The sequence below is a fragment of the Danio rerio genome, chromosome 19 (genome assembly GCF_049306965.1).
Source record: "Danio rerio strain Tuebingen ecotype United States chromosome 19, GRCz12tu, whole genome shotgun sequence".
Lineage (NCBI taxonomy): Eukaryota > Metazoa > Chordata > Actinopteri > Cypriniformes > Danionidae > Danio > Danio rerio.
Genome location: NC_133194.1, coordinates 14,232,501 through 14,249,037, shown reverse-complemented (window position 1 = coordinate 14,249,037; position 16,537 = coordinate 14,232,501). Strand labels below are relative to the sequence as shown.

General features: G+C 34.2%; 1 protein-coding gene across 50 annotated transcripts in view; it reads right to left on the bottom strand.

The window, feature by feature from the left end:
* Window positions 1-16,537, bottom strand: part of rims2b (regulating synaptic membrane exocytosis 2b) — a 254,309-nt gene that overhangs the window by 78,871 nt on the left and 158,901 nt on the right. For 30 of the 50 annotated variants that reach the window (XM_073931575.1, XM_073931579.1, XM_073931572.1 and 27 more), the window contains 6 exons: window positions 14,762-14,915; window positions 11,873-11,899; window positions 10,082-10,150; window positions 7,432-7,567; window positions 1,131-1,217; window positions 722-793 (listed from right to left, as the gene is read on the bottom strand). In XM_073931575.1, the coding sequence (XP_073787676.1) occupies window positions 722-793; window positions 1,131-1,217; window positions 7,432-7,567; window positions 10,082-10,150; window positions 11,873-11,899; window positions 14,762-14,915 (545 nt within the window). The remainder of the gene's footprint in view (window positions 1-721; window positions 794-1,130; window positions 1,218-7,431; window positions 7,568-10,081; window positions 10,151-11,872; window positions 11,900-14,761; window positions 14,916-16,537) is intronic. The other 20 variants (XM_073931581.1, XM_073931584.1, XM_073931580.1 and 17 more) reach the window with 2 other exon arrangements.

Genomic DNA, 16,537 nt, shown 5'->3' with positions numbered 1-16,537 from the left:
ATGAGAGGTTTGCACTGACTGTGGGCTATATTGCGTAATGTTAATGAACCTAAACAAGGACTAAATGTCTGCTGTGTGTAGTTTTTCTGTAGTTGGTAACATTTCGGAGATTGTAAGGGGCTGTATGTGTTCATAAATGTTGCATTTATATATTTATTTTATATAATTGCAGACGTTACAGTAGGCTATATCACACTGTCATTGATCTGCAGTTATAATCAAATCATGTTTATAGAAAGGTTAGTAATAAACATTTATAAACAAGTATGTATGTATATAGAGCATCTGTTTTGTAAAAAGTGCTTCTCATATATGTGAACGACTTGTACGGCTTTACTGTAGACATTTATTCCAGCGAGAATGAAGTCGACTGAAACTCTGTCATACAACACGCCCACCAAAAAGGTACCCTTGGTAGTGGAAACGCAAGCCTGATGAAGGTAACCTGTACCGAACCGTACCGTACCAGTGAGTGGAAACGAGCCATTATGTAAGAATGCATTCACTAGTGCCCATTGCATATTTATTGTGAGAAGAACAACCTGTTTCTTAAACAGTGCAATCTGTGGCCAAGCTGTCATTTCAATATCAACTAGCAGTGGAGGAAGTGGGCGTGTGAAGCTGAGACGAGCGCTATGATTTGACAGAAAGAGGAACTGGGATGTGGGATAAGAGCTGTGATTGGGCAGCAGGAGGAATTGGGCAGGGCATAGCAGTATACCTGGGGTCCTGGACAGCGGAGTCGATGGATGCCTGTCTGTGTCTGGTTCGAGGAGGGAGGGTAAGATAATGACTGCAACCACAGGGAGTAAAGAACAGAAATATGGTTGAATGGAGCTATTGAAGATGGGAAGATGAAAAGATAACAAAAGCGAAAGAAGCAGAGATTGACGGATAGAGAAAGAGTGATGTCAGAGAGAAAGGAGGAGGATCACGCTGTATTTCTATTTCTACGGATTCCACTGTGCTTTTTCAATGTGTAAATGAAAAAATGAATCATGTACTGTGTATGGCAACATTCCCATTTATGTTCCCTAGATCAGGTTTAGATCTGAAAACATTTAAGGGCACAATGCACACAATGGGGGTATACTATCTGTAACAGGATACAGTAAAACATGGATGTATACCTGTCTGGTGAGTATCTGTCTTCAGACAAGCGATGTTGGGGGCCATAATGTGATGGTCCTCCTCTCACACCATGGTCTAAACTTCGACTGAAGAGGAGGGGAGAAAAATAAAGTTCTATTATTACAACCTGCAACTAAATTCTCATTGAAGAAACATAATAGCCAGATCTACTTCTTTCTGTTTGTGGATATGAAGAGCTACGCAGGTACTGGGCTCCACTATTGAACGACATAACAGATCTAACATGGTTACAAAAAACAAGACTATATAATAAACTATAGCCGGCGTGACCAACCCTGTTCCTGGAGATCGACCTTCCGGTAGATTTCAGTTGCAACCCATATCAAACACACCTGCCTGTAATTATCAAGTGCTGGTCAGGTCCTAATTAATTGGTTCAGGTGTGTTTGATCAGGGTTGGAGCTGAACTTTGCAGGCAGGTCGATTTCCAGGAACAAGGTTGAGCATCAATGTACTATAGACTTACTGCAGTTATTCAGAAGACAAACAACACAGTCTGGAAGATGCATTCATCATTTACTCACTCATTAAATATATTTTGTTATTTCGAACAACAACAATTTTGAAGATTTTCATTTTTATTAATGTTTTTATCTTACTATTATAGTTATTTTACTTATATTAATTGATTCTAAGAGCTTTTGTATGGAACAAAATCAATGCCTAAAGTCTTGAATTAAAAAGCTTGTTGAATATCACAAACTGAAAAAAAATAATACACCGTATTAACAAGTTCTTGCATTTTAATGACTTGAATTCCAGGGTTTGTATTTTTAGGTCCTGAAATTTAACATATCTGTTTATTTAAGCTGTGAATATTTCAAGGAAAAATATTTCAAACACATTTTCATACTTAAAAATTTAATAATTCATATTCAATTTTCAGATTTCACTTACAAAATATTCAATACCCTTTAAAAATACGATGTATAATATTCAAAAGGTCATTTTCAGTTCATTTTATTTCAGTTCTAATATTCGCTTCCATAAATTCAGTGGATCAAATTCGACTGATAAAATTCAACTTTACATCCGGGAACTGCAGGAGAAGCAATAGATTGCAGAGTGAAGATCGCCAGCTGCTCTAGCTTTCACCAGCAGGTGGAGATGGAATAATGTAAGATTTTTAACCCAGTAAACAGGCGAGAAAAAGGCTAATAAAGGCAAAAAAGTAGCATTTAATTTTAATATCAATGCCTTGGAAAATATAAATAATAAAAAGTATGAGTAAAATGAGTAAATGAGGTTTTAGTCATCTATATTTGCCCTTATGTAACGGAAGCCAGCTGGTGATCGCGTAAAGCAGACTCCTTGGATCCAGGGACAGATTGTTCTGCAATCTTATCGGAGCTTGTCTCCCATGCTGGCTCGTTACCTGCTCGGACCGGTGCGGTTACTTGCACATAAACCGTCTTTTGATGAATATGATGTTAAGGGCTAAGAACAATTACGAACAAAGATTTTCAAAACCAGAGAGATTTTATGAGAATGTCACAAAACAGTTTACTTGGAAATGTTAAACAGAGTTCAGGTATGATTTAAGGTTGGTTATGGATGGGGCGTCTGATTTAAAATAATTTAATATAATGTGCGAATGCATTAAAGGAGCGTCTTCAGTTGTTCACACAGAACCGTCTAATATGGCATAACTATAAGGAGTAATGTTTGCGCTGTTTAAACGCAGCTATGTCAGGATTGGGATAGGTTATACATTTTCATCATTTAAAAACCTATAGGCGAGAAAAAGGTATGAACGCAAAAGTGGCAATGTCGCAGCCAATGATAAGTAATAAAATGAGTCGCCTGTGGTTTGATAATAGGCAGTTGTAACTGACTTTAATTTGTTTTCAGTATTAAATTAGAAAACCGTTATTTATAACTTTGCAGCGACCGTTTGTATTTTATGATTAGCAATGTTGATATTTTTTGCAGTTATTAAACATATAAACTTATTTAAACTGGTTTAAATTTAATATAGTTGTCACTTGAGCTAGTTTCATAAGATTAATGTTTAGAATGCGTGGTTTGACATGCGTGGTTAAGGGGTTCCTGCAAAGCAGCTCAATGTTCATCCTCATGTGGTATAACTGAGCTTTAATCGCCATCTACTGTAGAGAATGTATTTGCTCATTTATTCTATTAACTCTTTTTTGCAAGTCTGTTTTATGATTTCACAAAGTCAAACCATTATGTTTTTATTTTATATTTTGAGATGATCATATTTAAATAAACAATTGCTAGGGTAGCTAATAGTTTCTTTTTTATTGTTTTAAAAAAATCAGTAGCCTATAAAATCATAATTTTTGCTTGACAAAGTTATTAGTTTAGGATTCTGGATGCATTTTTGCTGTGTTGGAAACTCATAAGCTCACACTAATCAATTATATTATCAGAAATGACAGATATAAGAAATCCATTAATATTCATCACTCTTTTTACAATTATACAAGCAATTTCTCGCCGACGTCAGCTCCACTTTCGGACATGGTAAACAGCCAGGTGTTATTCATATAAGCCCAAGCATGACATATGTCATGATTAATATAATAATCGAAACACTCTTGTAGGCTATTCTTATGCTTGGCCAAATGTCATGACTTTCACTTTCATTTTACATTATTATGCACACGCCCAGATATCATCTGAAACTTTGGAAGAATTCCTATCATATATTGGCAGCCATCCAGCATCTCTTAATCAGTTTGATATGCGGCGCTGGCTCTGACCGGCCACCGGAGCTCGCGGCCACTCGTTCGAATTTGTCGTGAGCAAGCCACACCGCACATGCATAAAAACGTCAATCATTTCATTCATTCATTAATTCATTCATTTTCCTTCTGCTTTGTCTCTATTTTAGAGGAAAAGCGATAATCTGGACAAACTAAAGACATTTTGCAAACGTTTAACCGTGAAAAATCGGAAAAAAAAGAAGAGAAAGACGATACCAAAGTGATAGCTAAAAAGGATAAATAGAAATATTAATTTAGAATCACGGATGACTTATTTAAGCGCAATAGCCCAAATACATGTCATTAAATAACCTAATAATAATAACAATCATAATTTAAATAATGAAATTATAACCTATCCCAATCCTGACATAGCTCCGTTTAAATAATAACTGAAGACGCTCCTTTAATGCATTCGCATGATAAATTATTTTAAATCAGACGCCCCATCCATAACCAACCTTAAATCATACCTGAACTCTGTTTAACATTTCCAAGTAAACTGTTTTGTGACATTCTCATAAAATCTCTCTGGTTTTGAAAATCTTTGTTCGTAATTGTTCTTAGCCCTTAACATCATATTCATCAAAAGACGGTTTATGTGCAAGTAACCGCACCGGTCCGAGCAGGTAACGAGCCAGCATGGGAGACAAGCTCCGATAAGATTGCAGAACAATCTGTCCCTGGATCCAAGGAGTCAGCTTTACGCGATCACCAGCTGGCTTCCGTTACATAAGGGCAAATATAGATGACTAAAACCTCATTTACTCATTTTACTCATACTTTTTATTATTTATATTTTCCAAGGCATTGATATTAAAATTAAATGCTACTTTTTTGCCTTTATTAGCCTTTTTCTCGCCTGTTTACTGGGTTAAAAATCTTACATTATTCCATCTCCACCTGCTGGTGAAAGCTAGAGCAGCTGGCGATCTTCACTCTGCAATCTATTGCTTCTCCTGCAGTTCCCGGATGTAAAGTTGAATTTTATCAGTCGAATTTGATCCACTGAATTTATGGAAGCGAATATTAGAACTGAAATAAAATGAACTGAAAATGACCTTTTGAATATTATACATCGTATTTTTATAGGGTATTGAATATTTTGTAAGTGAAATCTGAAAATTGAATATGAATCATTGAATTTTTAAGTATGAAAACGTGTTTGAAATATTTTTCGTTGAAATATTCACAGCTTAAATAAACAGATATGTTAAATTTCAGGACCTAAAAATACAAACCCTGGAATTCAAGTCATTAAAATGCAAGAACTTGTTAATACGGTGTATTATTTTTTTTCAGTTTGTGATATTCAACAAGCTTTTTAATTCAAGACTTTAGGCATTGATTTTGTTCCATACTTTTGTTGCTGTTTTTGATATTTCTATTTATTCTTGATTTCAGTTTAGCACTTATTCTACATAATACAGTATTAAACAAACTGTTATTACTGTCAGGTTTCTGTGTTCTCCTTGCCATGTCTTCCATGTGCTTTTGTTATGTCATGTGATTCCTCTGTTTTCCCACCGTTTATTTGTGATTGTCGGTTCCATCCTTGTTTGCAATTAAGTTAATGGTGTCCTGTGTATTTATACTCCCCTAGTTTTGCTTATGCTGTGGTCACACTAGAGTTTGAGAATGCAAAAGTCTGTCATTTGGCGCTGTGAACTGAGTCAGGATTAAATAAGATGATTCGAAATTTAGAAAAAAAAAAGCAAGCAACTGGTCCATCATTAAAATTTATGTACACAGAGGTAATGTTTTAATCTTTGATTGGTCTCACGCAAGTTCACCAAGCTTGGATTTTGCAATGCAGCGAACTCCAAAAGTTGTAGCACAAACTTGTGTTGCCTTGCCTATAAATAAAAAAAGTCTATGGGGGCGAAAAGTGCAGTGGTTTAGTCTTGAATTGTCAACATCCTGTGTTTCTGTTTCCTAACTAAGGGTTTATAACTAAATAGATGTGTTCTTTTGGAGAGTGCTCATGTGACTATTCATTAATTTTTTTCAGCTTAGTCCCTTCATTATACTGGGGTCGCCACAGCGAAATGAACTGCCAACTTGTCCAGCATATGTTTTACGCATTGGATGCCCTTCCAGTTGCAACCCATCACTTGGAAACACCCATACACTCTCATTCACACTCATACACAACGGACAATTTTTAGCTTAACCAATTCTCCTGTACTGCATGTCTTTGGACTTGTGGGGGAAAAACCAGAGCAACCGAAGGAAACACACGCAAACATGCAAACTCCACAAAAAATGCCAACTGACCCAGCCGAGGCTCAAACCAGCGACCTTCTTGCTGTGAGGCGACAACACTACCTCTCATGTGACAATTACATTTCTTTCTTTTTCTCATTTACATTTTAGTTTTATACTTTTATTTGTACTTTATTTCAATGTACCAATATTGTTTTATAACCCTTAACCATGAAAAAAGTATATATTTTTTTACTTCAGATAAAATACAATTGAAAAGTTTGGCAAAAAGTTACAAAGTTTAATGTAATAAGAAAATATCCTTATTTACTTTATTAAAAAAATAGGTAAAGATTTCAAAGTAAAAATTTGATATTTCAAATCTAAAACAACAAATATTTTCCTTTATATATATTAAATATGTCCTTAAAAACAAAATACCAATCAGAAGGTGTAGAGATCATCTATGTTTAATATTTTAGATATAAGGCAATGCAGTGGCGCAGTGGGTAGCACATTCGCCTCACAGCAAGACGGTCGCTGGTTCGATCCTTGGCTCAGTTGGCGTTAGTATGTGGAGTTTGCATCTTCTCCCTGCGTTTGCGTGGGTTTCCTCCGGTTACTCCGGTTTCCCCCACAGTCCAAAGACATGCGGTACAGGTGAACTGGGTAGGCTAAATTGTCCGTAGTGTACGAGTGTGTGTGTGTGTGTGTGTGTGTGTGTGTGTGTGTGTGTGTGTGTGTATGTGTGGATCTTTCAAAGAGATGTGTTGCGGCTGGAAGGGCATCCGCTGCGTAAAAACTTGCTGGATAAGTTGGTGGTTCATTCCTCTGTGGCGACCCCAGATTAATAAATGGAATAAGCCGACAAGAAAATGAATGAATGAATAAATTTTAGATATAAGATATATAGCAAAGTTATTTGCTAAATCACAGTTGCAATAAATACATACAAATATTATGGAATATGCTCCTAATGTTGATGTGTGCTTTACCAGGAGGAGTTATCTTTTCTTTATGCTTGAGGGTTGACAATTATTGTTACTTACCTATATTTTTGTTTAATTCTGCCCTATTTTTGAGCTGAGATCATGCAATGAGTAAATAACTATTACAGCCATTGTTTAAAATTAACGTTAACAAGCTACTTTAAATACTGAGATGCCGATGAAGCACAACATTTAACAAACATTTTCTTACACTTTGCATTACATAATTATGGAGCATTGTTTCTATAATTATTTAGATTTGAAATGAAGTTTTGGAATATATATTTCTTGATATATTTATTTTAACGATAATGTGAAAGCAATCAATCATACATGTATGTGTGCTGTGCATTTACCTCTGCGGTGGAGGAACGCTGGGGGAGCGTGAGCGTGTGCGGATCATGTCTGATCGTGAACAGTGATTGGACGACATCACCTGCTCTGGTACAGACAGAGTAGAGCTCTGGAAATCCCTGCCATTGTGCCGGTAATCTGAAGAAAACACAAAACAACAAACATTCCAAAAACGGTGGACTTCATACTTTACTGGAGTATTTGTACTTTAGGAATTTCTTTAGTTTTACTCCACTGCATTTTTTTTAAAAATAAAGCTGAATAACAAAAAAAGGTAACACTTTATTTTGATGGCCCATCTGAGTATTATTAGACTGTCTGCTTAATTTCTGTTGATACTGATGATATTCAACTCACTACAAGAAAATTAGCAAGTACATGTTAACTTACACAAACCCTAACCCCAACCTAACAGTCTACTTATAATACAATAAGAGTTAGTTGCAATGTAACTTAAATTTAACAAACAGATAATCAAAATAAAGTGTGACCCCCCAAAAAAAGGGAGAAATCATCACTAGCTCAGAGACATGACAGTGCTGTTCAATTAGTGAATAAGCTTTCTTTTGTCAGTTGACCATTTCATAGTTCAACAACTAATTTGTAAATTTAACTGATCTAAAATAAAACTAATGGAACTAAACATATTATTTAAATCAGCGATTCTCCGATTTACTCAATTTCTAAACTAATCTGAATGAGATTTTATTTAAAACCTTAACACAATGTTAATGTACTAATAATGGTAAATGTTTTTACACGATTTTGTAATATATGTTACATTTTAGTAAAATGCATTTTAAAAATTGTATTTTTTCTTTCTAAATGTATTATTTCATATCCACTTTAATTTAATGTACTCATGTTTTTATAAATAGCTTTAATATTATTGTATATGATATGCTTTGTTATTTTACTGGCTTGCACACTTGGATTATTCTAAATTATGAGTATGATAAGTCACACTTATACAATTTTCTTTTTTTTTACAAAAAGAAAATTCATCCTCACTACATTTAATACAGTGAGGATAACTTTTACTCACATGGGTCATTTGTGTATACATCGTCCACCATTGTATTTTAAATCAAAGCAAAAGTTTAACACATGCTACCAAAAATTGCTATTAAAATAACAAAAAAAATCAAATAAAATGGAATATTACAATAATTAATTTTTAAAAGACTATATGGACTATATAACAGTCCATTTAGTTTTGTGGTCACTGTACTTTATGTGGTCTACTGCACTGAATGTAATTTGTTGATACCAATTTATTCAGGAACACAAAACTCAAGAAAAAAAAAAAAAATCCATCACAAAACACAAACATATTTGCCTTGTCATAAAGTGTGTTTGAGACAACGGTGAGATTTTTCCTTCAGCTTAGTTAGAGGGGGAAACTAAAGTTCAGAGTAATCTTCTCTCTGACAATATCCTTTAATTTGATTTGTCAATCAGCATGTGTAAACCCACAACAAGTCCATGTCCGCTCATGTGTACCATCAGACACTTACAAGATCATTTCAGAGACTATAGGATGTCATGACATGGATGTCATAGATTGTCAGTTTGTGGTCAAAATTATATATATATATATATATATATATATATATATATATATATATATATATATATATATATATATATATATATATATATATATATATATATATATATTTTTTTTTTTTTTTTTTTTATGTTTAAAAACTTTAATTAATTTGCGTTTTTAAGAAACAGTTTTGACTTTGCCCTCCCTCACTTACAGTAGTCATTGACATCCATAGTAGTATTTTTATTATATTGCCTTTTTTGACTTTTGGATAGAAACACAGTAAATCAAATATTAAATCACTTTGGTTATGTGTTTACATTTTTTTTGTGTGTGGGTAGTATTACTTATTTTATTACACAGCTGTCTGGAATACTTGATTCTTATTAGTCAGTTCCAAGGTATTGTATGTTATTCTGATATATGTAACAAAGCTGAAACTAATAACAGACTCATTCAGATGTTCACATCCATATTTATATGCTTGTCTTTCATGACACCATTTTTTGACTCTTCGGCGCCTTCTTGAGAATGAATAATATGTAGGTTAGTGTATGCTCCATCAACTCCATTCAGCCGTTTTCATTTCTGCCAGTTTTGCCTTAAATAAATCATTATTAAGTTATTATGGCTCAGAAAAATAGTTTGAGTTGAATTTTTGCATTTTGGAGCAAGAAGCCATTTAATAAGCAGGATAAAGTACATCCCAGGGGTTGTTTTTGCAGAATAAAACCTTTCAGTCTTACGTTGTAGCGGATTATGTGATAACTTCCTGGATGTATCTTCCTTATGTATCTTATCAAGCTCACATTAAATTGGGTAAAATTGACAGTAAAGACATTAAACTGTTTCAAAATAATATCTTCAAATAAATGTTGTTTTTTTTCTATTTATTTAAGTATACTTTATGCAATCACAATTCACTCTAAAAGTCTAAAAGAGAACTTTTAGACTATTATAATAAAGCATTATGTTCTGGTTTTGCAACAAATGCACCTATCAAAAGCAATAAATATAATTGAAAAGAACTGATTGAAATGCTGTCAAGGGCGCTCAAGTACAGTGTGGTGCTAAAGCAGGGAAAGGTGACTTAGCTGTACCTGAGATCACACCAATCCCATCTTCACAGTCGTAATCAGAGAACTCGCTGTCACTGATTCTCTGTGACCCTGAGAGAGAGAGAAAGAGAGAGAGAGAGAGAGAGAGAGAGAGAGAGAGAGATCATGAGAGTCATAATGAAGAAAAAGACTCTCTTAACGTGAGGATCTGTTGTAATCCACACAACGAATCACGTGAGGTTTAAGTAATCTAACTACAGCAAATTAGCACAGCGGGCACACACTAACCAGTTACATGTTATCGTACAGTGTTAAAAAGGAGGCACCATGTGCTTTATAATTATGTATTTATATATATTTTTTACTTATTTAAACTTATTATATTCTGTAAGTGTTTATAGTGGTTGATCATTTTAAATGTTGCTAATATTTTACTTAAAATTCTGATATATTGACGTAAAATTTATCATTTTAAATTGCTAATATTAGTCAATTTTAACTGATTACAACTCTTACATTAGGTTTTCAGTGTCTTTGTTACATTAACCAACCTTAATAATAAGCATTCCATTTGTTATAGTTAATATTTGGTAAAAAAAAAAAAAAAAAAAGTAACATTGTGAGTTAACATTCAGTACCTCAGGTATAAAACATTTTATTTTACACTTTTAGCGTTTGCAGATAATGAATGACCCATTGATAAACACTGAAATGAACATATATAATATACTTACACACACATAAACAGGTATATAACCATGTTAAAAATATCAAATATGTCTTACTATGTAAATAACCCTAAAAATAAATCCCAGTATATAGTACAACTAATAAAGCTACCACAGTTTTTGTTAAAAGTTAGTTTTATTGTGAAAATAAATGTTAAAATATGCAACATACTTACTCAGCAGTGTACTTTTAAAAAGAATATGTATAATAATTAGTAAACAATCATACAGTAATTTTGCTGGGATTAAATATATATATATATATATATATATATATATATATATATATATATAGGATACATTCTAATATGAGTTTACAATTATATTCAATTATTTTAGCTTTTAAAATTTAGCTTTTTTTATTTTCGTCTTCGGCTCCGATATTTCATTAATCTATATTGGATTTCAAGTATTAAATTAAAGTTTGTTATAGTTTTAGCTTTAGCTTCAGATTACTCATTAATACAACTCATTATAAAGCAACCTGGTCTAACTATACGACGTACTTCCTATGACGTACAATATAATTTACATGTACTCCACAATGCTTTCGTCATTAACCAAAAGGCTTTGGACGAGAAGCTATTTAAATTTTTTACAATTTTTAATGTTCTTATTTATCACCTTGTTAAACTAAAAAAAAGTGGTGAAACACACACAGATTAAACAAACAAAGTTCAGCCTAATAAAATAAAAAATACCAGCGTGAACCATATGTGATGTGGTGCAAGTTTGTTATTATTTAGATTAAACCCAGAATACTGAAACACAGCAAACAACAACCACACAAAGGTTTGTGGGAGGCTGGGAAAAGCATTAGCAGTCCACACACAGATCTGCTCAGGAAGGATTACCAACTATTTTCTGATGTTCTATACTCTAAATGGGTAATATCAGAAGAACAAGGGCAGAGAAGCTGTAAAATGAGGATTGGTGGCATGTAGCAGCAGCAGCAGCAGCGATGGCCATTGAGTCCATGCAAGCTGTTGTGGAATCATAGTATGAGGTGAAGTGAGGGGAGATCAACACTTTTGGAGAGTGTAGAGGACAGTCATAACACTGCTGGCCAATCACATGCTAGCTGGAGCAGGAGAATCAAAGTTACCTGAGTTGAAAAAATACGGGCCCTTGTCTGCAAATGTGTCAGTGGTGGACAGACAGTAATATTGTTTTGAAGGAAACAAAACATGAAAACGAGAAACATATATCAGCAAAAACAAACATACATAAAATGCTTTGTCTAAAGTTATAAAATAACACATATATAAGATTCAATATAAGTATTAGGGGTGTAACAGTTCTCTGTAAATACAAAAGGAATTTATCTCTATCCATGGTGTCATGATCACCAGCAGTCTAGTAGCTGCAGATCGCTAAAGGACTACAAATCGGCCATTTATGAACTACATTTTCAGTCATGCAACACACATACACCTGCTCCAAGTCTCCACTGATTAGACTCCCTCAGCTGATGCTGCTTCTGGACTGATTACTGCACTACATAAACAGCACAGAAACACTCGCTGTTGCTGAGTCTTGTTATCTTTTTTGGTGACACTACAACGCCTTTGTCTTGTTTTACCGTGTTTTTCTTCTTGCCTAGTTTATTTGTTAATTCCTGTTTGCTGCATGTCTTGTGACCATCTGCCTTTTATTTTGACTATGACTCTGGATTGCCCTTATACCTTATAATGCCCCTATATTGACCACTGCTTGCCTGACCATTCTAATAAACCTGCAGGTGGATCCTCACCCCTCTTGTCAGTCACATCCCTCGTTACACATGGCTCGCCGTGTGCTTTATATTGAAACTGTTTACGTGTCTGTTGACCTTATTATTCCACATACAAGAGAGTGCAGCCGTTGGAATTTTATTGGCCCTAGATTTACGGTTTCATTCACTTCCTTTGATGTTTAGCTGTAAAAACCACATCAAAAAAAAACACACTTGCTATGCTGATTGACATTGCAAACTTTAGATGTTGCACTTTCTTTTTCTTTTTATGTATTATGTATTAAATATGTAAATAAAAATACTATAAAATTAGTTAGTTAGTGCTGTTTATTAGTGATGTGAAGTTTGGATCATTTTACTGACTCGTACCTTTGAGATAAACGAATTGTTAGATCAATTTCGTTCACTTTGCCAAAATATTATTAAAATCTTATAAGTTGCTTCCTAAAATCATTTACAACTACACCAAACGTTGATCACACTACAGACAAGTCATAACTAGAATGCTATAAGAAAGAGAAAATAATTATTTATTGTTAACCTGTTTTTTTGTCTATGATAATGTCTGCTCACCTCTTCTGACAGGTCTTCGAATTTGAGTGGTTCGTTCACGTCACACTGATTAAACCAATGCACACAGTCTGAGCTGAAAGGAGCCATGATTAGTTCACCTTTCAAGTCGTCTGTTTTTTGAGTCATTCGTTAATCAAGTGACAGCATGTAAAGGGAGATGACCTGAACCAAGAATGATGAAAGGATCAAATCTTTTTCCGGCTCTAAATGCATATGATTGGCTTCTGTCTTTCACATGATGAACGAACGACTCAAACCGAGGACTCGAGAGATGAACGCATCAAATCTTTTTTCGGCTTTGACTGCATATGATTGGCTTCTGTCTTTCATGTGATGAACGAACGACTCAAACCCGATAGAAAACTTGAAAAAGGAACTAAACTTCTACTCCACCTGCACAAAATTTTAGGTTGTGTGCGAGATTTGAGGACAATTTAAACTTGATGAGAGCCAGGCTACAACACCTAAATTATAGTCTTGTTTCTGAATGGACAAATTTAAACATTGTCAACATCCATGACTTAATGAGTATCCTACCACAAGCAGTTGTCTATGAAGACTTAAGTGAACGTTCCAGAAATGATGAGTTGTCTTTTCCTAATTTGTGTGTAAGGTTATATTTCATTATTATGCGGTTTCAGTATCTGAAAACTGTTGTTAGATACCTGAAACGAAGTAAATTTTATTAGTATCTTTTCTATACTGTATTTATTTGTGATTTTACTTTTAGATTGACTTTTTCTTTACATTTGTTTGAGTGTCTCCTATATTGTTTACTTAATATATCATATAAAACCATGGCCATAAAAACGTGATGCTAACCGAACCATGAGTAAACCCCTAATGAATATCTAATGATATTCTAAGAATTTCAATTTAATTAAGGATATGAAAATAGTACAGCATAGACGAACATGTGAACTATTTTTTGGCTACATTCAAATTCAATAAAAGCTGTAATCCGATTTTCTTGAATAAAAAAAAAAACACAATATATATTTACACTACTATTTAAAATCTATTTTACTAATCTAAAATTACTATATTGGGGGTCACTAGGGGATTGTTGTTGTTATTAGTAGTAGTAGTAGAAGTAGTAATAGTAAAGCTATTACACATTACCATTTTACAGACAGATTCATTGAATTCATGAAGTGGTATCCACAGTATCATTTTTAGATTCCAAACTAAGGTTCTTTTGAATTATTTGTTCATAAAAAAAATCCTAAAATAATAGCTTTAAAATAATAATAAAAGGAAATGTTAATCAAATGTTTATCAGACATTGATGAGTGATGCAACAAATCCTGAAAGTTAAACTTTGAGCTTTCAATGCCTTAAACATATTCAAATAGAAAACAACCATTTTTAAATTTAATTATCATTATGGCATTACAGTGTGTACTGTATTTTGATAAAAATACATCCTTCTCAACATTAAAATACATTAAAAGACTACATAATCCCAAACTAAATTTAACACAGCTGGCATGCTGAACACACAATTATAGTGACTGACTGACATATAGACATGGTTTCCGACAAGACAAGTTGATTTGTACATGACTGAATTTTAAAATGTTATTTTTGCTGTTCTCATTGTGAAATCAGTTAACTTAATTGTAGTGTGAACAATTTAATTCATTATTATTAATTAATTTGTATGGGTGTGTTTTCTATACATACTCTGTAACCTGCGTGTTGGACTTTCTCCGTGTAGGAGGCGCCTCTGCATGTACGGTGAGGGGTTCGGCAGAGGCATAGAGGACACATCGTGTGTTTGTAGCTTATACCAGTGAGGTTGATCATCCAACAGCGCCGTCTCCAACTCTATCAGAATCTGCACACACATATAATTTACAGACATTTATCATGGCGTTTTGAGCCGAAAAAGTGCACCATTATACCATTTTAACTGCTCTTAACTTTGTTTTCAACAACTTCTTCAATACAGTAGGTTTACAACTATTACGTCTTACATTTTATCATAATATTTATCAGCTCATTTCTCACAGCATTTGAAACAGATTGTTTAAACATCTACAGTAGTCTCTCTGTATTCTTCTTAGCTGGGAACCTCCTCTGCTCTGGTTAAACAGTCACGTCTCTTGTTATTTGGTCTACTGTGTAAATCAGGTTTCAAAAAAGTGAACATTTTTACAGTTAAAAATGCTGAGTAATGCAAAAGAAGTGACTTTTTTTCATATATTTGAGTTAGTGCTGGGCAATGATCATTTTAATCACAATTGACTTGAATTAAACCGTGATTTCTCTTTCTTAGCCAAGAAGCCTGATAGATTAATTGTTGTGCAATGAAATATAGCGTTACTAACTGACAAGGAAACACACATGAACAGTATTTCTACATAATTCATTCATAGAAAGAACAGCCAGAAAGGGGAAATTGATGAATTTGTACTAGGCTTGGGCGTTATCCAAATTTTGACACCGACAAACCTCCTCCCTATTTTACCTCGGTATCCGGTATTGCCGTACATAATAAAAGAATTATGACATAAGGCTCAAACAGTGTCACCAAACTGTTGGCTTGTGCCCAAACCATTCAGAAACTGAATACCTTATAGGTGACCTTAGGTTCGTGGTCATCTGTTTTCTTTTTCGTATCAAAGATCTGCGCTGGATGCTCTCTCTCATTCACACACATACGCACGCACGCATGCACACACACAGAGAGAGAGAGAGGGAGAGAGAGAGAGAGAGAGAGAGCACCAAGCAACACACAGCACCACGCACTCTCTCATACACACACACAAACACACACACACACATAAACAGCATCCATGCAGATGCGCGAGTGCTTGGGAGCGATATTGTAAGACCGCGCCCCCGCTCCCTTTCAAATTACACCAGAGTTACCGACCAATCCCGCACTTAATTGAGAAATTTATTCCCGCACTGCAAGAAATCTGGTCGGATCCCACGACTCCCACGTTACAGCAGCGGGAATGCAGACCTCTCTTATTTACCACATCTCCCTTCTAGTTCGATTGAAACCGGAAATACTGCCAAACTGCAGGTCACTTGGTGCGCGACTCACCATCTTACCTCACCTCTCTCTCTCCTCCACACTGTCCCATGATGACAATCATGCATATGCGTTTGTAGGCATTAAAAAAAATTATATTTATTATTTAATTCTTGTCTCCTATTTAAGTGCACTGTTTTTTATGATGGTCAAACCGTATTGAAACTGACACTGTTGCTATTTTTAGATCCCTCGGTATACCATATTACCCTATTACTGCTTTAGTTGTGCCGAATATTAACATCATTGACCCATAACAGTTCACAGTACCTATAACTGTAAGTATGTTTGTGTGCTTTTTATACCTTTTCTAATTTACAGTTAAGTGGAAGAAATAAATAAATGAATTGAAATGCAAATCAAAGAATAAATAGCAGAAGTGAACAAATAGATTTTCCCTACTAGCAAATATTAAT